The sequence below is a fragment of the Sapajus apella genome, unplaced genomic scaffold, assembly GCF_009761245.1.
Source record: "Sapajus apella isolate SASKATOON/1434 unplaced genomic scaffold, GSC_monkey_1.0 scaffold28, whole genome shotgun sequence".
Taxonomy (NCBI): Eukaryota; Metazoa; Chordata; class Mammalia; order Primates; family Cebidae; genus Sapajus; species Sapajus apella.
In genome coordinates this window covers 25,490,593-25,511,978 of record NW_022436968.1, presented here as the reverse complement: position 1 = coordinate 25,511,978, position 21,386 = coordinate 25,490,593, and the positions used below count along the sequence as shown (strand labels likewise).

Here is a 21,386-nt window from a genome sequence, read left to right as displayed (position 1 = left end):
CCTCCAAAGGAACACAATAATCCTCTAACAATAGATTTTAATCAAAAAGAATTTTTTGAAATTCCAGATAAATAATTTTAAACACTGATTTAAAGAAGCTCAGCAAGATACAAGAGAATTCTGAAAACCAATACTAAAAATATCTGAAAACAATTCAGGATATGAATGAGAAATTTAACAAAGAAATAGATATTTTTTAAAAGAACCAAGTAGAAATTCTGGAAGTGAAAAATTCATTAAAGGAAATACAAAAACTTTCAATACATTTGAAAGCTTCAACAGTATACTAGATCAGGCAGAAGAAAGAATCTCATTATCTCAGAATCCCTTTTGAAATAATCCAGTTAGGCAAAAATAAAGAAAAAAGGTTTTTAAAAAATAAAGTCTTTGTGACATTTGGGGCAACATAAAGCAATTGAATATTTGCATTATTGGTATCCTCAAGGGCAAAGAGACAAAAGATTAGAAAACCTATTTAACGAATAGATGAAAACTTCCCAAGTCTAGTGAGAGATTTAGTCATTCAGATACAGTAGACTCGGTAATCCCCCAAAAGACTCAATGCAAAATTGTCTTCTCAATGGCACATTATAGTCATTCTGCTTAATGTCAAAGGTAAAGAGCGAATCCTAAATACGGCAAGAGAAAAGCATCTAGTCAACTATAAAAGAACCCTCAGCAGACTAACAGCAGATGTCTCAGCGGAAACCTAACAGGCCAGAAGAGAATGGGATGACATACTCAAAGTGCTGAAAGGAAAAAAAAATGCCAGCCAAGGATATAATTTCCAGCAAAATTGCACTTCACAAATGAAGAAGAAATAAAGTGTTTCCCACATAAGCAAATGCTGAGATAATTTGTTACCACTAGACAGGACTGGGACTTACAAGAAATGCTCAAGGGAGTTCTAAACCTGGAAGTGAAAAGACAATATTTACCATCATGAAACAGAAACATACAAAGCTCACTGGTAAAGTAATCACACAAGGAGGAAAAAGAGGACTCAAATGGTTCCACTACAGAAATTCACTAAACTACAATGACAATCAATATGAGAAAAAGAAAAGAACAAGAATATTTACAACAACCAGAAAATAACTAACAATATGACAGGAACAAAGCTTCACATATCAATAATAATTTTGAATATAAAACAATTAAATTCTGAAATTAGAATGGCTGAATGAATTAAAAAACATGATCCAACTATATGCTGCTTATAAGAAACTCACCTTACTAGTAAAGACACATATAGACTGAAAGTAAAGGAATGGAAAGACATATTCCATGCAAATGGAAACCAAAAGCAAGCAGGAGTTGTTATATTTAGATAAAACAGACTTTAAGTCAAGAACAGTAAAAAAAGACAGAAACAAAATTTTTTAAAAAAGGAAGTCAGTATATATTGATAAAGGGATCAATCCAGCAAAAGAGCATAACAATTCTAAACAGATATGCACCCAATACTGGAGTACCCAGATTCATGAAGCGAATATTACTAGATAGAAAGAGATAGACTACAATACAATAATAGTGAGGGATTTCAACACCTCACTTTCTGTATTAGACAGATCAGACAGAAAGTCAACAAAGAAGCATTAACTGTGAACTGGACACTAGACCAAATGGACCTAACAGACATTTACAGAACATTCTATCCAATAATTACAAAATATACAATCTTTTCATCAATACATGGAACATTCTTCAGAATAGGCCATATGTTACTCCATAAAATAAGTCTCAACAAATTTTTAAAAATCAAAATTATATCAAGTATCTTCTCAGAGCACAATGGAGTAAAACTAGAAATCAATACCAAGAGGAATTTTGGAAACTATACAAATACATGGGAATTAAATAACATGCTCCTGAATGACCACTGGGTAAATAAAAAAATTAAGAAGGAAATAAAAACATTTCTTGAAACAAATGAAAGTGGGAACACAACATACCAAAATCTGTGGGACACAGCAAAAGCAGTGTTAAGAGAAAATTTTATAGCATTAAGTGCCTACATCAAAAAGGTAGAAAAATTACAAACTAACAACTTAACAATGCACCTGAAGGAGCTAGAAAAGGAAGAACAAACCAAACCTCAAATTAGCAGAGGAAAAGAAATAAAGATCAGAACAGAACTAAATGAAACAGAGGCTTAAAGAAATACAAAGCATTAACAAAACAGAAAGTTGTTCTTCAAAAATATAAACAAAATTGGTAAACCACTGGCTAGACTAACCAAGAAAAGACCCAAATGCACAAAATCAGAAATGAAAAAGAAGACATTACAACTGATACCAGAGAAATACAAAATACCATCAGAAGCTATTATGAACAACTATATTCTGACAAACTGGAAATCTAGGAAATAGATAAATTCCTGGAAACACACTACCTACCAAGATTAAATCAGGAAGAAACAGAAAACCTGAACAGACCAATAAAAAGTAGCAATATTGAATCCATAATAAAAAGTCTCCCAACAAAGAAAAGTCCAGGACTTTTCTTTGATCCACAGCTGAATTCTACCCAATGTACAAAGAAGAACTAATACCAATCCTTCTGAAACTATTCCAAAAAAGAGGAGGGAATTCTCCCTAAGGCCAACATTACCCTGATCCCCAAACCAGACAAAGACACAACAAAAAAGAAAACCACAGACCAATATTCCTGATCAACACAGATGCAGAAATCCTCTACAAAATCCTAGCAAACTGAATTCAATAGCACATTAAAAAGATAATACACCAAGATCAAGTGGAATTTATACCAGGGATGCAAGGATGGTTCAACAGATGCAAATCAATAAACATAATACATCACATTAACAGAATGAAGAACAAAACCATATGATCATCTCAATAGATGCAGAAAAAGCATTTGATAAAATTAAACATCCTTTCAGAATGAAAGCTCTCAACAAACTAGGAATACCTCAAAATATCAAAAACCACATATGATAAACCCACAGATAACATTGTGCCGAATGGAGAAAAGTTGAAAGAATTTTCTCTAAGAACTGTAACAAGATAAGTATGTCCACTTTTAACCAATTCAGCATAGTACTGGAAGTCTTACCCAGAGCAATCAGGCAAGAGAAAGAAATAAAAGGCATCCAAATTGTAAAAGAGGAAGTCAAATTGTCCCCCTTTGCTGATAATATGATCTTGTATCCTGAAGAGTCTAAAGACCCCACCAAAAAACTCTTAGGTTTGATAAATGAATTTAGTCAAGTAGCAGGATACAAAATTAACGTACAAAAATCAGTAGCATTTCTATATACCAGTAATGAGCTAGCTGAGAAAAAAAAATCAAGGCAATATCTACAAAAAATAATAATAAACAACATATCTAGGAATAAATTTAACCAAGGAGGTGAAAGATCTCTACAAGAAAAACTGCAAAACACTGATGAAATAAATTGAAGAGGACACAGACAAATGGAAAAATATTCCATGCTTATGGATCAGAAGAATTAATATTGTTAAAATGACTATATTATTCAAAGCAATCTATAGAATTAATGGAATCCCCATCAAAATACCAACACTATTCTTTACAGATTTAGAAAAAAATCTTAAAATTCATATGGAACCAAAAAAAGAGCTCAAATAGCCAAGACAATCTTGAGCAAAACAAAACAAAACAACAAAAAAAAAACAACGAAGCTGGAGGCATTACACTACTTGACTACAAGGCTATAGTAACCAAAATGGTATGGTATTGGTATAAAAATAGACACATAGACCAACAGAATAAATTAGAGAACCCAGAAATAAAGCCACATATTTAATAGCCAATTGATATTTGAGAAAGCCAACAAGAATCTATACCGGGGAAAGGACATCCTCTTCAATAAATGGTGCTGGGAAAACTGGTAGGTGCATGTAGAAGAAAAAAAAACTGAACCCTGTCCTTCACTGTATACAAAAATCAACTGAAAATGAATTAAACGCTTAAAAGTAAGACCCAAAATTATTTTTTAAAATTAGAAAAAAACCTAGGGGAAACTCTCTCGGACTTTCTTACAGGCAAAGAATTTGTGATTAAGACCTCAGAAGCACAGGCAACAAAACCAAAAATAGACAAATGGGACTATAATAACTAAAAAGCTTCTGCACAGCAAAGGAAACAATCAACAAAGTGAAGAGACCACATGTTAAATGGAAGAAAATTTTGCAAACTCTTCACTTGACAGGGCACTTATATCCAGAATATGCAAGAAACTCAACTCCTCAGGATTCTTAAAAAGATCTGGGAAAGGTATATTTATTTCATCAGTGGCTCTGTTCCCTGTGCTATAATGTGAACATGCACTTTTCTCTTCTCAGCCTTGGTTTCCTATCTTCCACGTACAGGGGTGTTTACTGTCCCTCCTATGCTCTTCAGCCTCATTATAGATAAGATGGTGTGCATCATTTCAAAGGCCCAGACAAAATCTTGTTCACCTGAGCAACCTCCTCCACTAAAAAATAAAGAGCAGCAATTTCTGTTTATAATCATCATTCTCAACCAAGACTGCATTAAATCACCCGAGGAACTTTTAAAAACACCTAAAAGGCTGTTCTAGTTTCCCTTTACTTCATATATAATAATAGTCATGGTTTCTATTGACTGAGGGTATACTTTATGCTGGGCATTGGGTTACACTCTTTTTACACACTTCCACATTGGACTCATACAACCAAGCCCCCTATTTTATAGAGGCCACAGCTGAGGCTCAGAGAGCTTAACAGCGGGAAGATGGCCCACATCCTATGCGGAAAGGAGCTGGCTGGGAAGTTGTCCTCCTTACAAATGACTGTTAGAGGAACACTAGTTATTAGAGAAACAGGAATATACACCCTTTCTCCCTGGTGTGCCTTAGCCATGGACAGCATTCAAGGACTGGCTATACTGGTGGTCACTTGGAACACTGATATCTGCTTGTTTCTGGAGAGTTGTTTCCTATAATTTATACCAGACTATCATGGACACATACAAAATGAATGCAGAGGCTTGATTTTTAATCAAATTGCTCTGGATACACTTCCAGGAAGGAGTGGTACAGAACTGGTGTGACTGAGAGCACTCAAAGCCTCAAGTTTTTACACAGCAAAATACAACTGATTCATGACTGGGGCTCATGAAGCACACAGAAAACATCTGATAAAATACACATTTATTAGAAATTTTTCAGCAGCATAATTTCCAGTTGTTTATCTAATCAAAGTACATTTCAAAGTAATTACAATCAGCACTCAAAATATGAGCAACAAATATTTTGAGAAGGCTGGAATAAAATAATCAGTAGTATATGTTTCATTCATCCATCCATCCATCCATCCATTCATTCATTGTTTAACAAATGTGCAATATTAGCACAGAGAGCCAGGAATGCTATTTGCTGTGGGAAAGTGTGTATTCCTGCCATGGTTCCTGTTGCGGAGACTAAACCTGCCCACTATTTAAGAGAAGAGCTGGAAGCTGGGCACAGTGGCTCATGCCCGTAATTCCAACTACTCAAGAGGCTGAGGTGGGAGGATCACTTGAGCCCAGGACTTCAAGATCAGCCTGGGCAACATAGCAAGACCCCATCTCTTTAAAAAAGCAATAAAAATTAAAGAGAAGATCTGGACTGTACAGTACATTCTAATATAAATGTACACATTTAGCCAAAGGGCCTAGAAAAAGCTTAATAAGAATGGTTTCCCTTTCTATTCAGGTTCAACTTAGGAAATAAATAGTGATTATAATGATATTTTCATAGAAACAAAAACCCAGTTGAGGCTTTGCTTAACTGGTATTTTTTTTTTTTTTGCACCTTATTTTATGAAGACACAGATTTAGTTTCAGAAATTTAGCTACTGAGCTCCAGCTACTAGGGTAGGCGACCACCTTGGATGTCAGGTGAGGGCAGAAATTGCTTCAGCGTCCATCAAGCAGAAGAGCTCATTTAATTAACTACAAACTCAATGCAGGACAGTGGCACTTAATGATATGGGATTTCCTCATAGACATCACAAATAAAAATGTTGCCTTGGCAGCTAGTGAGAGAACACACATGAAGCAGAGGGTTCTGGTTAGACAATGCCAACACGCAGAAGGGCCAAACTGAATTGCTTTTTCTACCTTCTGTATTATCTGAGGAGTCTACAGTCAAGTTCAGATGTCTATATAACACATAGTGGCCCTTATCAATATACCCATTAATCAAACTGACATGTAATATTGAACATTAAGTGCTAATGTGTAAAAATGGACCCAAGAGCGGAGTCTGGATTCCTTTCCTAGATAATTTTATAGGAGATATGAGTGGTGCCTCTTCTTTAGACACGGCTAAAGGTCCCAAGTCAATTCCTTTTCCCGTTGGATCATTTACTATCATGATCACCACTTGAATCAGGAGACACTTTTATTAGCAAATTCAGTAACAGGATAATCTTTCCAAAATTTACAAATATACAGTATATTTATAGTATTACCTTCAGACAACTTCAGTGCAAAGATATACATATAATACATCGTGATAATTATTTGTAAAAATATGAGACGGCATAAGTAAAAAAAGACACACAGGATACTTCCAACTATAGGCAAACAAGGAAAAAATATATTTTTCAGAAAGTACTGAATGTTGACTTTTTTCGTCTCTTTGTAAAAAATATATGTGCAAAAGTGTGTTTCTAATTATTCCTTAAATAGCTGGTATAGCTATACTTCAGAGTCTTCTTTAACAAGATTTGCAGTGTCTTTAAAAGTGTCTTCTGTTGCAGAATAGGTTGGCATTGGGTCTCTTTTTGAAGGAGGCTTAGGCTTAGCAGGGGGAGAAGGTGATGGAGGTGGGGTCGCAGCAACATTTTCCTTCTGTTCATTCTCCATCTAAGAACACAACATAGCAGGAATCAGCCATTTATTCCCCCAAGGAAACCATACATGATTTTTCATAAAGACTATTTGTGGCCGCTCTGCTCAGAATAATCTAAGTGTATGTCCAAATTAACCAAGCAAATAATTTCTAAGAAAGAATGTCTGTGCTAAGAAAAATTGTTAAAAATTACCTGGGCATAGATTGGATTTTCAAAGTTGGTAGTTTGTTTAGCTTTTCGTCTGAAGAGATTCCATTTTGTCACCTAAATGAAAAGGGGAAAACGAAACGCTCTCAGTATTGGAATGATTTTGTGGGTTTCTTTTCCACATGTCTCAATTTTAAAATTTCTTCTTACTGAAGGATAAAGCAATTTGGGACGTAGGACCATGTGATTGAGCCCATGTGGTAAATTTTCAGTTTCTCCTATGATCCCTGAACAGTAACTGAAACTCTCTAGGCTCTTTTCATCGAATGGTTTTAGATACTTCTTTAATTTCAAATTTATAACTTACAGAATCTGTGCCATAGTGTCTACAAGCAGATCATCTGGCTACTTCAGTACCAGATAGAACACATTAAACAGACACATACAAGGTGCATCTGGAGAAAAAGAGATTTCTGGGGCTGCCTGAAAATTGGGCAGAGACAAACTGTAACTCTTATTTTTTAAAATAACATTCTTTGTATCCCTTCTCCCTTCATCATTCCCTCCTGTATCATAATAATACTAATAATAAAAACATTAACATTTGTTGAATGCTTACTGTGTGTCAGGAATTATTCTGAGTTTTACCAGTTTCTGATGTTTTCTTAACAACTCCTGGAGGTACGTACACTTATTGTCCTATAGTTGCTGAGTCACAGCAAGATTATACAACTAAATTGCAGGTAGAAGGGCAGGTAACGATTACTCAGGGGAATCAGAGGCCCACAAACTAGAGAACCCAAAGAGAATCACCCTGGACCATGGTGTGTGGCCCACGCTCTACTGAAAAGTTGCCTGTCCTGCTGACTGCCAGATAAAATCCTGGTGGGAGACAAGGGAACAGACAGCCTACTCCCAACAGAAGCTGAGGGACCCAATGGGTTTTACGGGGTGTCTCTTACTCTGTGAAAGCAAGGGACCAGCCTGTGGAAGAATGCGGAGCACAGAGCTACAGGAGAAGTAGAAGAGGTCTTCACTTTAACCCATATTCAAGTGAGTCCCTGCATTATACATAGTGCCCCCAAAGGGAACATGAAGACGTTCAGGTCAAAGCCCTGCCCCTGGGCGCTTACAGTTAAGTGGGGCAGGCCAAAGTCTCATTGCTTCAAAATGGAATGGCTAGCTTGGAGTTAAGCAATTACTAACAAGAGAAAAGGGATGGTGACGTTCATTTTTGCCTCCTTGGGAGATCTTATGCATATCAATGGAAAATACACTTTTAAAAAATAATAGAACTGAATTCCAGTTCATGGTTTGTTTGTTTTTGGTTTTTGTTTGTTTGTTTGAGATGAAGTCCCGTTCTGTTGCCCAGGCTGGAGTGCAATTGCAGTCTTGACTCACTGCAACCTCTGCCTCCTGGGTTCAAGTGATTCCCCAGCCTCAGCCTCCCAAGTAGCTCAGGCATGTGCCACCACACCCAGCTAATTTTTGTATTTTTGGTAGAGATGGGGGTTCACTATATTATCCAGGCTGGTCTCAAACTCCTGACCTCATGAGCTGCCTGCCTCAACCTCCCAAAGTGCTAGGATTACAGACGTGAAACACCGCACCCGGCCCATGTTTTTAATTGTTAGTCTTTCAACATATTTATGGATGAAAGATACATCTCTGAAACTCTGGCATGTTCAAATCAACCTAGGTGATCTCACCCAAGCGCCTCTACTGCTTTTAAGCCATGCTGGCTGTTATCTCTGTGCCCAGGAGGCAAGAAATACAGTGAGATCCCTGGACAGGCCATGGCAGACAAATTTTAGAGGATCTCAGCCTCACTAATGTAAAAAAGTAAGAAGAGGAACCAAGGGATTACAAAGGGGAAGAGAAAGAAAGGACTACAATTGGTGAAGATCTGCTCTCCTTTGAAAGAGCTTGTCAGTATACATTTTGTTTCTCATAAGAGACATGCAAGTCAGAGGTTACGGCCTCCCCATCACATTCCCCTTCCAGCTCCAGCAGAGGAAAATCTCTATGTAGTGAAGAAGATCACTAGACTAGAGACGGACCGAGAAAAAAGGTTGAGAATATACATCTAGCACTAGCCTGGAGTTGACTAAAACTTGGAGGACCAAATATATGACATTCAAGCCTCCACGTGTCTGTGGAAAATTAATCTTCAAAATCTATTTTTAATACAGCTTAAAGAATAAATGTTTAGTCCCTTGAAAAATCTGATACTGAAAATTCCTTTCTAAACAGGATTTATATATGTCTGTATGTGTGACAGAGAGAGAGAGAGAGTGTGTGAGTGTGTGTGTGTGTGTGTGTGTGTGTGTCATGAGAAGAAGGAATAAGGAAGGGAATTTGAGAAGGTATACAGAAACTTTGATATAGACTCTTCTCATTAGCATCAATTTCGTTCAAATTTTATTTTTATTTAAATAAGCAGAACAGGAACCAATGTTAAAGGTGATAATGAGACTGCCAAGTTATCCGGATATCAATGTTTATAGATTATAAAATTCAATAAATATTGTATCAAATGGTAAAATTTCTAACTACTCTTACACTTTCAGTTCTTTACATTACTTCACAAAATTGGTCATAGAATCTTAAAACAGAGACATTCCAGTTCCTAGTGGTTCTCAACTCGGAGTGTGTGCACATGTGTTGGGGGAGGGGAGGTGATTTCTGGAGTCACATTGAATTAAGGGAGACACTACTGGAATTTAGTGGACAGGGACCAGAAATACTGAAATTCCCTGCAGGGCATAGGGCAGTTTTGAAGCACAAAGAACTTTCCCACTCAATATGCCAATAGTGCCCCAGTGAGAAATACTGTATTATTGAGGACTTTAGCCCCAGAGGCAAAACGGTTTGTCCAGATTCAAACAGCTATATCTAGGATAGCTTCATATGTGTTCATTAAAACTAATGATTCATTAATACACAGTTTAATATCAAATATATTTATTGAATTTCTTTCTGCAGACCAAATAGTGTACCAATTGCAAAGGACCTGCAGGCATGTTTAAGAAGTTCCATCTAACGGCATTTTTTTCTTTCAATTTCCAGTTTTAAACGCCATCGAGGGCAATAACATTAGTTAGATGATTGGTTGGACAATAATTAAAAGATGGATGATGAATGGACAGAGTATGTAAATTAGTGCCATCTAGCGGTAAAGACTGGAATAGCAGGAGAGCGAAGACCAGCTTAAAGGAATAAAGATGCATGCAGAGAAATCATGGCATGCAGAGAAGAATCTTTCATCTGTATCTTTGACACAAGGAAATCTTTATTCATACTGAGTCAGTTTCTCAACTTAAATGTCCCTGGTCTGAAGATACTGGATCCAGAAGTCGATTTGTTCTTTTTTGTGATGTGTTCTCCCATGTTACAAGGAACATTATTCCCAACTCAATGTTGGAATGTAGATTTATTTGGTGGAAAGTTTTTCAATCTATGATTTTTAAAAAATTATATTTATTAACTGTCAATGTATCTTTGAGCCTGTCAGAGTCTCCCTTGTTTGCTTAAGGTTAATAGCAACCCGGCCATCCCAAAGTTCTTTCCAAATCCCACAATATTTCAGGAGTCAGCAACTGTTACCTGAGTTCCATCGGCATCTGGGGAAGTTGGCTTTGTCTCTGGAACTACCTCAGAAGGGTTTATGGGACTTCCATAATTCTTATTCTCCACATTTCCAGATACAGTCACCTGTGGACATATTAAAGGCCGTTACCCAATGTGGAAAGAATTCAGTAGTAAATAAATTTGCTGTAAAGTTTGTACCAACTCTGGCTCTTTTTGCCATCTTGTTCTTCCACAGACATCGCCAGGCACCATTTTTATTGCATGACATAACCCAGTAAGTCAGGTCTAAACATTAACTCCCATCACCCCAAAATCAAGAGCAGCAACCACTAAGTCACCTCATACCGTAATCCTGGGAGGCAAATACATCCCTCACTGGTCACACTCTCACTTATTACTAGCAATTTCTACTATATTTTCTACACCTTCTTACTCCCACTGTTGACCAAATTTTTGGATAAAGAAACTCTGGTTATATACTGGAAGCCAAATCCTAGAAGAACAGCAAGAATAATTCCCCAACCTCACTGGTGAACTGAGAATCCTTTCTTTGGATCTTAATAATTTCTTTGAATATTAATAGATCCTATCTTTGGAAATTAAAATTTCATAGAACTACTAAAAAGAGGTTGAATTTTTGAAAAGATGAGAATAATAGAATTAATAGTCTTCTACACATTTTTCTATAACATTCATATAATTGCAAGGTTCCCTTTTAAGACCAAATGACCATAAATATATAACAGACTGCAAGGTAGACAATTCACTCCTTTTCCTATATATTCACATTCATTACTTTGTTTATTCTCAAACTTGCATATGCATTTGTATACATGACCTCACTTTAAGTGAAGATATCAAATAAAATGTCATATCTGTTTTATCATGCAATTAAAGTTTTCACATCTGTTTATTAATCAGGCAAAATGCTTTCAAGATTTAAACATTTATGATCTTAAAATCACAAAATATTTGTAAAATAAACATTTCTAGCTTCCATATTAAAATGTGCCATATCTCGAGTTCAAAAGGAGCATAAGTGTTAACAATGTCAGTTATTCATTGTCACTAAGGCCATAGTTGTTTTGACAAAAGAGACACATGTTCACAGTTGACAAGTGCTGGAAGTGGTGCTAGGGCTATCAATGTAGGCCTTCTAAAAAGTTATTCCCTTCACCTATATTCCTATCTCATCTCCCAGCTTCTCTTCTTAAAGATGACTGAGCAATAAGGCTGCAACAAGGAAATTTAGGCATCTGTCCATCAAGTCTAGAGAACTTTGTACTTTTTGGAAACAAGGAAATTTAGGTATCTGTCCATCAAGTCTAGAGACCTTTGTACTTTTTGGAAAAAAATCACAACAGCAAGCATAAGGGGTCCCTCTCCCTTTAATCCACCTCAAACCACAAACTTGTGATAGCAGCAAGAACCAGAGACTTGGCCCAGTCCCCCAATTCCTGTATAATGATGTGACAAGTCTCCACTGCTTCATTTCACAAGTATTTGTGGATAAGCTGAGGTGTTTCAGGCACTGTGTTTACCAGGCCCCCAAAGGGACTCAGACCTCTTGCTCTGACACCCCTCAGAATGAAAGGCTCTTGGCCAGCAGCCCCGGCACAGCTGCCAAACCTCCACCACTATGCAACGGAACAGGATTCTGATTGTTTTCAGGTCTTATGTCCTTCGGTTGGTCCTGTTCTGCAGATAGGGCAGCTGCGGCATGGACCACTCACTATGCTTCCAACCATTTGGAAGGAAGGTTAGGAGAATCCTAAGAAGACATGACTCAATAGATTAAGATCCAGCGACAGCAGTAACTGAAATAAAGGACTGCATGGTTTCTCACCTGGGTCGGCTGAACCACTTTGATAGCACTGTCTCTGGCTGCTGAGTACATTGGGTTTTCAAATATTATGGGCTGCTTCCCCATTTCCATGACAAAGTCTTCACTCTGATGGCAGACAGAGAGAGAGATTACACCATACTAATCTAGATCACACACACAAAAAAAGGTGCCTTCCTCATACCTGGAGGTATGCTAGGTGCTATGCCAAAGTTACCCCTAAGAGAACTTGCAAAAAAAAAAAAAGCCAGCAAGACACAAGGCCTCCATATGGCAAATTTTTATGCAAAGTAACATAACAGGCACTAATTTACCAATTCAAGGAAACAGAAACACTCTTCTTATATCTAAATTCTCTTAAATAACTCACTTGGGGATTGGGTCTGTGCAAGAGAAAAGGATAATGGTGGAAGAAGAAAAGAATGAGAAGAGAGGGAAAGGAAAAGAATGGATAATATTACATTTTCAGGGAAGGAAAAACATGAAAGATTTGAGGGAGAAACAAAATACTGAAAGTGGTTTCCCAATACTGATTACAGAGAGCCCCCTTGGTGCCAAGACTGTGGCAGCCCTGTCATAAAGTATTTCATTTGGTCATCCCAGGAGGTATTAGTGTACCTATTTTACAAATAGGGACAATGAAGGTCAGAGATATCACCTTCATGTCTATTGTCACATACTTAGTAGGGTAGAGCCATGGTCTGGACCAACACCAACTCTAAAATCACTGTTTATTCTATCACTGTACATTGGTGGAAAAATATATGACACTAGAAAAAATATAGTTCCCTACTCCTTTTATACATACAAAATGTCATCAAATTAAAACAAAATATCATGTCCTCCCCACCCATTGCCCCCCCCAAAACACAGGAAGCTCTTCAATATTCAAGTTAAACTTAAGACTGATCATAATTCTGATCATAATTCCAATTCAACACTGTGGCTTAGAGCAGGGGTAAATTCCAATTTTATTACTAGTGTTTTTAGACACCTTTCGGCAACAAACCTAATGTTTCCTAACTTGGTTTGTGTACTGCAGACTTTGAGAGGCCTACTACTGTATTTCAGTCTTCTCTAGATGAATTTTATTCTTTGTAAAAAGCATTTTTTCTATAAATGACAACCTTCGAGTAATCATTTTGAAACCATACTCACCATTGCCATTGATCTGTCAATAGCAGTCTCAGGTCCAAAATCAGATACTCCAATATCCATGTTAAGATCTGCCCCTGATCTGAAAGTCACCCCATTTCCATTTTCAGAGGGTTTGACAAGACTGCTTAAGCTGGAAACAAGTATCCAAAAAGTGTCTTGTTATTTAAAACAACAACAAGAACAACAAAAAAAAAACCTTTCGCAATAGTTCCCTTTCTTCCACACTGCTCAGTCTTCCTTAAATGTAACGCTCAATTCCCACTCTAAATTTATACTGTCAAATGGTAGTAAGTTCCCTTAGCTACCTGGAAATGTTAAAGCACATTCCTGAACCCTGAGATCTAAAAGAAAAAGTGTCCACCACATACCAGGATAAAGCCTGGGCATCACACAGCTGCCTTTTCACTCCCCTCTTACCTGCACCCCTGCCAGTAGGCACAACCATTTGGACTACAAAACACAGCTTGTCATCACTCAGGCTTTAGAGAAGAGTTGGTTAAGAAGTTGTGATTTGAAGTGACTGCCTGACATCCTCACTACTTTTCATTTCTGCAGAATAGGTGAACTGCGTATTGTGCTTTTTTAATTTAAAAAGAAAACTAAGTCCTTCACATGGCTTCCTATGAATTACTTAGGCTTCAAACATCAGTGTTCCCCATAATGAAACTGACCTTGGCAGCTTGGGCAGAGCAGGCAAAAGGGAGCCAGTTCTCCGATAGTGGAAGAATCCTGCAATTGCCAGAGCTCCAATTACGATGATCAAGAGGACTGTCAACAGCACAGCTAGTGCGGCTACAGAAGAAGAGAGCAGAGAGCACATCAACACACAGAAGCCAGCAATCCTGGCAGAAACCGGGGGCTAGAACCACTCTTTTAAAGACTGTGTTAAGTAGAAGAGTTGTGACAGCATTCAATTTAGGGGCCATGATTATTTCCAGGTTGCTCACACTGTTTTTTTTTTTTTTTTTTTGAGACCAAATCTGTTGCCCAGGCTGGAGTGCAGTGGTGTGATCTTGGCTCACTGCAACCTCCGCCTCCTGGGTTCAAGCGATTCTCCTGCCTCAGCCTCCCGAGCAACTGGGACTACATGCGGTCGCCGCCACACCCAGCTAATTTTTTGTATTTTAGTAGAGACAGGGTTTCACCATGTTGCCCAGGCTGGTCTCAAACTCCCAAGCTCAGGCAATCCGCCAGGCTTAGCCTCCCAAAGTGCTGAGATTACAGGCGTGTGCCACCGTGCCCAGCTGCTCACATTATTAAAACTTACTTGTTCCTGGAGAGATGCCTTTTGAAAATGCCATTTCACAATATTTTCCGGTGTAGCCGTCCGGACACCTGAAAGGAAAAAGAAAATCATTCACTAGCTGTTAGTTCTTGGACTTCTTTTCTGAGCACCTCCTGAGGTAGAGAGAGCTTTGACTGCATAAATTACATGTTGAACAGACAGGTATCCTGCATGACTTTTGTTTACTCTGCCAAGAGAAGATAAGCAGACAGAACAGGGCTCTGATTTTAGAAATTCACTTTTAATGGAGTAGCTGTGGCACCTACGGGGTCAGTCTCATCACCAAAACCCATTGGTGTCTTCTCTAATCTATGCAATGCTTCCTTGGGGAACCATTGGTTATGTTTTTGGAAATGGAAACCATGGTTATGTTTTTTCTTTTACAGCTAGTGCTCGACTTACGACCACGATTGGTTCTGACAGAATGGTCGTAACACGATTTGGTCGTAAGTTGAGTAGGCCATATGCACGCGGAGATGGTAGTGCTGCTGGAAGCTGGTCCGCACTGTCGTACGCCCAGCTGGGCAACGTTTGCGCTGCCAGACACGGACCCGTCGTGGCTAGCGATTGTGGTCGTAAAGTCAAGTGGTCGTAAGTTGCATAGGTCGTAAGTCGATCAATACCTGTATGTGCTTTCATTAAATGCTTTTTAAAGACATCTATTTCTTTTGCCCCATGTGAGAGCTTTCTCAACACAGTCATCTTCTTTCCAAATCTTTTTCCCAGTCTTTCTGCTCATCATGAGACCTCGTACTAAAGCAGCACTCCAAACAGCCCTTCTCCCACAGTCCTCTTGTAATTAACTATGTCAGGTGAGTAGGAAAATGCTGTTGCCAATTCTCTAACTCCTTGCTCCCCAAAGTGTGGTCCAAGACCCTGTAGCCTCACCCAAAGATTGTTAGAAATGCAGAATCTCTGTGCATGAGAATGGGCCCTTGAACCAGATCTCCACAGGATTCTCATGCACATTCTAGTTAAAGAAGCACCGCCTCAGTTCTCTGTGGACTCCCTCAAGGGAAGGCGAGTTGGTTAAAATATAAGAATTAGTAAACTGGCGAGGTTCCTGTATTTGTTTCCCTGGCTACTTTAAGGTCTCAAATTTCCCTAGAAGAGGCGAGGCCTATAGCTGGGACCTCTATATTCAGACTTACTTGCACTTGGGGAGGTCAGTCTCATCAAAATAGCAATTTCCTCCATGCATGCACCTGCACGGCGGGGGCAGGTTGATAGGCAGTTCGATAGCTGCAGGAAGGGAAAGCCATGCCTGTGTTAGTCAGCTGTACTCAGCAGAATGCCCGCACCATGCAAACTTGCCCGGGTTAGGGGTGGGAGGAGGGGCAGGCCAGCCAATTAGTCTCTCTGTCAAAGCTTACCTTCCCCCTAAGTCCAGTGAATTTCCTTAAAATCTTGGAGGGTAACGTATATACATTTAGTGGAAAGAGAGGGGGCAGTTTATAGAATTTTTCCCAAAAAAACCATGGAGAAGTACTAGACTCTGGAGCATATATTAATAGTTACAAGAGCATAGTGGTAAAATAATCTCTTAAGATGTTCACATTATCATTTGAAGTTTTCAGAATTCTCCTCCGTGAACCCAGTTAAAATCAAGAGTTTAATGTAGGCCTACCTTGAAACTTCCACTAAAGGCCCCAAAACATCAGTAATTGATCAGTTAACAGGCGGTTACATAGTGCAGATATATAGATACTTGATAGGCAGCTAGCTAGAGAGCTCCTGAATTTTCAAGTCCTCCCAAACTGCCCTGACTCCAGGTCCCTTCTCCCAGCTCGGCCCATACATACTCCTAGGATGTACCTGATGGGTGATTAGTGCTTCAGTGTCTTATATGTTGAAGATGCTTAATTAAGTATAGATCACATGTGTATATTATTTAAAGAGTCTGGATACCCTCCTGGCTCAGACCTCCAATATGAGTTTCCACTCAGTGTTCACTGTATCAGACAGGCCTCCCCTGAACACTATCTAAAGGAGAATGCCCACCACCGCATCCTCATCCCTCTTCCCCTGCCTTCATTTTCTCCATAGTACCACCTGACCTGCTGTATATTTGTTGACTTCTCTATTTATTGTCCTATTAGAGTGTAAACTCAGTGAACACAGGGGCTTGTCTGTTTGTTCACTTCTGTTACATCCAGCACTTAGAACAGTGCCTGGCACACAGCTGGCACTCAAGAACTCTTACTGAACTAATGGCTTAATTAATTATTATACCAAACTGAAACCCTATATGGAATGACTGCCATCACTCATGTTCTTTCTTCGGTTAACGTTCTTTAAAACAAGAATCTTAATATCATTCACTTGGCAAAAAGTTTAAATGAGAAAAGTAGTAGATGAGGTGACAACCCTGGGCCACACTGCTCCTACGATGTGAAGTTGCAATGGGTGGCAAAATGATCTATCCGCAGCATGGAACACATCTCAAAGCTTGAAATTGTCATTTTTTTCCAAATATTGGAGTCCTATCAATATTTCCCCAGTAACATTGGGATGAGTGCAAGGGTAGGAGAAGAGAGGAGACGAGAAGCAGTTTTTTCTCCCTGGATTCATTCCCTAAACCTGCCAACTTTTCAGCCTGTTTAGGATGAGCCGAAGGGTGGTTCCTGGTCCAACTGCCTGCTCCCCGTGGTGGTAGAAGGTGGTTAAGCATTTTTATTTCCCCATCAGCTAAAACGGGGGGAGGCCCCAAGGATGTGAGCCATAAAATGGGCAGCTAGTGAATTGCAGGATGACTTTTTCACAGGTTTTTCCCAGCACAGGATGCTAGTTAGGGACACTAGTTATTCACCTCAGATTATTAACTCCTCAATTTAAAAGAGTCATTGAAAAAAGGTCTTGCCAAGAATAGATCATCCACAGCATTTGGGATGAGAATTAAACCCCAGTTTCCTCATGCTGGTCTTCATCTCCTGATAATATAAAGCACTTTTCAAAAGGTGGCCCTTTTTTCAGTTGTCAAAACTGAACATGGTTCTCTATGCTGAGGAACTCCAGTTAAGGTTGAATGGATTCTGGGGCAATGGGAATCCAGCCTGAGGTGGAGGTCCTATAAAAACTCACTCTTCAAAATGTCTTTACAAAACAACACAGCAATAGATTTAGGGACACTGGATCTATATTTCTGCAGATCTTAGCAAATAATTCTCAGAAGTCCCTTTCAGCTCTATTCATGCCTCCCACATCCCCCATCCCTCCTTCCTGTCATCCCCATCTGCTGCAAAGGACCCAGTACACGGATTCTTCAGGCTCCTGAAGACAGCAGAGGAGTGCCCCCAGGCCCCCATGGCCGCTCAGGCAGTGCCCCTACCTGCATCACACTCAGTGTTGCTCCCTTCTATAAAGCTGGAGCCTTGGGGACAGGCACAGCTGTATCCTCCAGGTCTCAGAAGGCAGAGGTGGCTGCAGATCTGTTTGCAAGGGTTGGGCACTGGAAAGCAGGTAAGACAGCAGTTAGGTCCTGTTAGAATGAATAACCTGACTGTGGACATACCTAGCAACTGGATGTGGCTCTGCCAGTTGACAGCAGAGCCTAGGCAGCATCCCAATACCTCTAGTCCATGTGCCACCTGGCTACTCACCCTAATTTACACTATCTGCCACCCCACTGCAGTGGCATAGGCCCTCCTCGGGCCCTCCCGCCAATTTCTGTACCACTCACATTTTCTATTGTCATCACTTATCTTCTCTGCTGCCCTAGGAGGTTTGGAAGGTGGGTATCTAGTTCACTGCCTAACCTCAAAACCTACTCAGTGCTAAACAACTTGAGATGGTTCAAAAGACCAGTGAGATCCACTTATATTAAGATTTGTCACTACCCAAATCTGGATAGATCATAATGTATGGTCTACCCAAAGCATACCGGATGTGATTTCCACCCCAACCCTCCAAGGAGAATATTCTCTGATCTTTAGTTACCTTAATTGCAAGAAAAGGGAATTTAGAGCAATGATTCCTCAGAACTGCCTGGGAGCTATTCAAAACTATTGATGCCCAATCCGAGATTCAGATTTAAATTCATCTGGAATAGAGCTCAAGTATTACCAGTAAAAGCTCCCCAGGTAAGTTTAGAATCTTCTGAATTCTACCTTAGCATATATTATGATTTATCCAGCAGTTGTACTAGAGTAGATAACCTTTACATTCCTTCTCAGACTAACACTCTGTGATCCCGACTGTTCGTCATTCAAGATGTAACCATAGACAAAGTATGGCTATAAATTCATAAGACATCTTCCAAAAGCCTGTCAAAATCTGTCCCATTACCATGTCATCAGCCCTCCAGAGAGGAGCTTTTCAAACTTGAGTTGTGATACCAGTCACCTGGGGAATCTTGCTAAAATGCAGATCCTGATTCAGAAGGTCTGGGTGGGCCTGAGAGACTGCATTTCTAGCCAGCTCCCATAGGATCCCAAGGCTACTGGCCCATGGCCCACACTCTAACTAGCAAGGGACTGGAGCAGTGGTTCTCGAAATGTGGTCACTGAACCAGCAGCATCAGCGTCACTGGAGAGCCTGTTAGGAATGCAAAGTCTTAGGCCACCTCAGGCATATTGCATCACAAGTCCGACAGGTGGGGCCCAGGAATCTATGTTTAACAAGCTCTCCAGATAATTCTGAAGCATGGTCAAACTTCAGAACTCTTGGTTCAAACAAGACGCTAATCTAGCACAGCTGGGCTGGCGCTGTACTTCCCACCCAAACCCCTCCCCTGCTCCACCAGCACTTTCTAAAAGGGCCGCCTTTCCCTGAGCATCCGCTGGCTGAGATGCTTTTCCTTCAGGGCCGGCCTCCAGACTTTCCTCTGCCTTCTCCTCAGGGTCCAGAGGCAGTGTGGGGGTTGGGGGGGGGGGCTTCCCTTTCCAGGTGTACTGTGCCCTCCTCTCCTACCTTTAAAATTGCCAGGTGTGCGAGCTGCAAAGGTACTTAGGACACAAGAGCTATTATTGTGGTCAGGTCTAGAGTGTTGCTGGAGTGTTTTGGAGACAGGTGATACTACTTCCAAAACAAGGGAGCCACGCCCCAGAAAAGGCATTTGCCACCCCTGTCATCTCATGGGAGTCTCAGCTCTGAGTTGCAATTTTTCAAGGCTGATCGGGGTCTCAAAATATCAGCATACTCAAGAGAAGCCTGGACTCCACCCATGACTCACATATAGGGATAGGAAGGGAGCGGCTTGTCACAGGCCAGGTATCCATAGCATTCAACCTGGGACTTTGCCATACTGAACATGGGGAATTTAAAGCAATTCCAAACAGCTGGCCCAAAACAGCAAGATGCTGAGTTTTGGGCTGGCTAGAATTGAGCCTAAAAGTTGTTTCATTTCTGAGATTAAAACTTACCCATTTGTTATGTGACTTAGGAAACAAGTTACTAAATCTCTCTCTGCGTCAGTTTCCTTATTTGGGATAAGAATGTCTTTATAAGGTTTTAGAGGTCTTTATAAGGTAATTGAAGTAACAGATGTCTGAATTAACACTGAAGAGAGAATCTGACATAAGGACTTAGTAAAAGACTATTTCCTTTCCTCACTTCCCCTTGCCTGTCATCTTGCTCCATACACTGCTTAAGGATGAATTAGAGCACAGGTAACCCGAGGAAGCAGGGCTCAGAACTAGGAAAGTGAGACAGAGGGAGCACGTAGGAATGCACATGACTAGCCATTTTAAACCAAGACCTACATAGCTCAGGTTGACCTGACTAGCCTGGCCTTGCAATGGGAAGGATCAGATTTCTGATGCTCATTTTGCGACTTGTTAACCCAACCCAAACTTAGCAAGGGATTGACTTCTGCTGAACTCTGTGGCCTAGGAGTACATATCCATAACTCCAAACAACGAGGGCTATTTTTACCTATCTGCTGGTGGTTTGCATAATTTCATTTGACCTCCCATTTTATCCTTCTTTGGTTAAAATGGTTAAAACGTTCCTCTCCCCCAGCACCCATACATACACACATACCCTTTTCATGCACCAAGAGATTAGTCTATTATTATCTACTGCCATCTTTCAGCAGTATAGCCGTTATTTTGAAATAAGTTTTCCAAGTAATGAGGAGTATCTTACACCAAAGTTGGTGATTACCTGACTTATTGTATCTGAGTTGATGAAAGATTCGAACTTGGGTGAGCCAAGGGTTCACTACTAGAGTTTTCTCTTTCTTTCCTTGCCCAAATTTATTTTGTTTCCATACTTCTCCCTTTTCCTTAGCTATCCAGTATAACTGGTCTTCGAAGATGTCCAGGCTGTAAGGGTGCATTGCTGCTCACCCACAGAGGAGAAACAAAACAAAACGTTATTGGAAAGAAAACATCCAGTATACCCTAGCACCACTTGCACATCTGACGGCATTCTGCCTGAATTTTTCCCTCATGCAATGCCTTGAAGCTCTGGGAATATTCAGGCAGACTTTGGACACAGGGGACTGGGAAAGTGTGCTGCACTAGGAGGTCAGGAAGACAGAAATTAAACCACATTCATGTATACAACACCAGTA

General features: G+C 39.8%; 1 protein-coding gene and 1 long non-coding RNA gene across 6 annotated transcripts in view; both read right to left on the bottom strand.

Moving 5' to 3' along the window:
* Positions 1-5,146: 5,146 nt before the first annotated feature.
* Positions 5,147-21,386, bottom strand: part of LRP2 (LDL receptor related protein 2) — a 219,338-nt gene continuing 203,098 nt past the window's right edge. For 3 of the 5 annotated variants that reach the window (XM_032293061.1, XM_032293064.1, XM_032293062.1), the window contains 10 exons: positions 20,975-21,151; positions 18,201-18,320; positions 16,024-16,114; positions 14,855-14,922; positions 14,259-14,379; positions 13,588-13,717; positions 12,433-12,537; positions 10,602-10,709; positions 7,041-7,112; positions 6,379-6,861 (listed from right to left, as the gene is read on the bottom strand). In XM_032293061.1, coding sequence (XP_032148952.1) covers positions 6,694-6,861; positions 7,041-7,112; positions 10,602-10,709; positions 12,433-12,537; positions 13,588-13,717; positions 14,259-14,379; positions 14,855-14,922; positions 16,024-16,114; positions 18,201-18,320; positions 20,975-21,151 — 1,160 coding nt within the window. In that variant the 3' untranslated portion in view covers positions 6,379-6,693. Of the gene's footprint in view, positions 6,862-7,040; positions 7,113-10,601; positions 10,710-12,432; positions 12,538-13,587; positions 13,718-14,258; positions 14,380-14,854; positions 14,923-16,023; positions 16,115-18,200; positions 18,321-20,974; positions 21,152-21,386 lie in introns of all 5 variants that reach the window. The other 2 variants (XM_032293060.1, XM_032293063.1) reach the window with 2 other exon arrangements.
* Positions 17,019-18,043, bottom strand: LOC116561218. Its single transcript, XR_004273338.1, has 2 exons — positions 17,774-18,043; positions 17,019-17,694 (listed from the first exon to the last, which is right to left on the bottom strand). It is a non-coding gene; the product is annotated as an uncharacterized LOC116561218 (long non-coding RNA).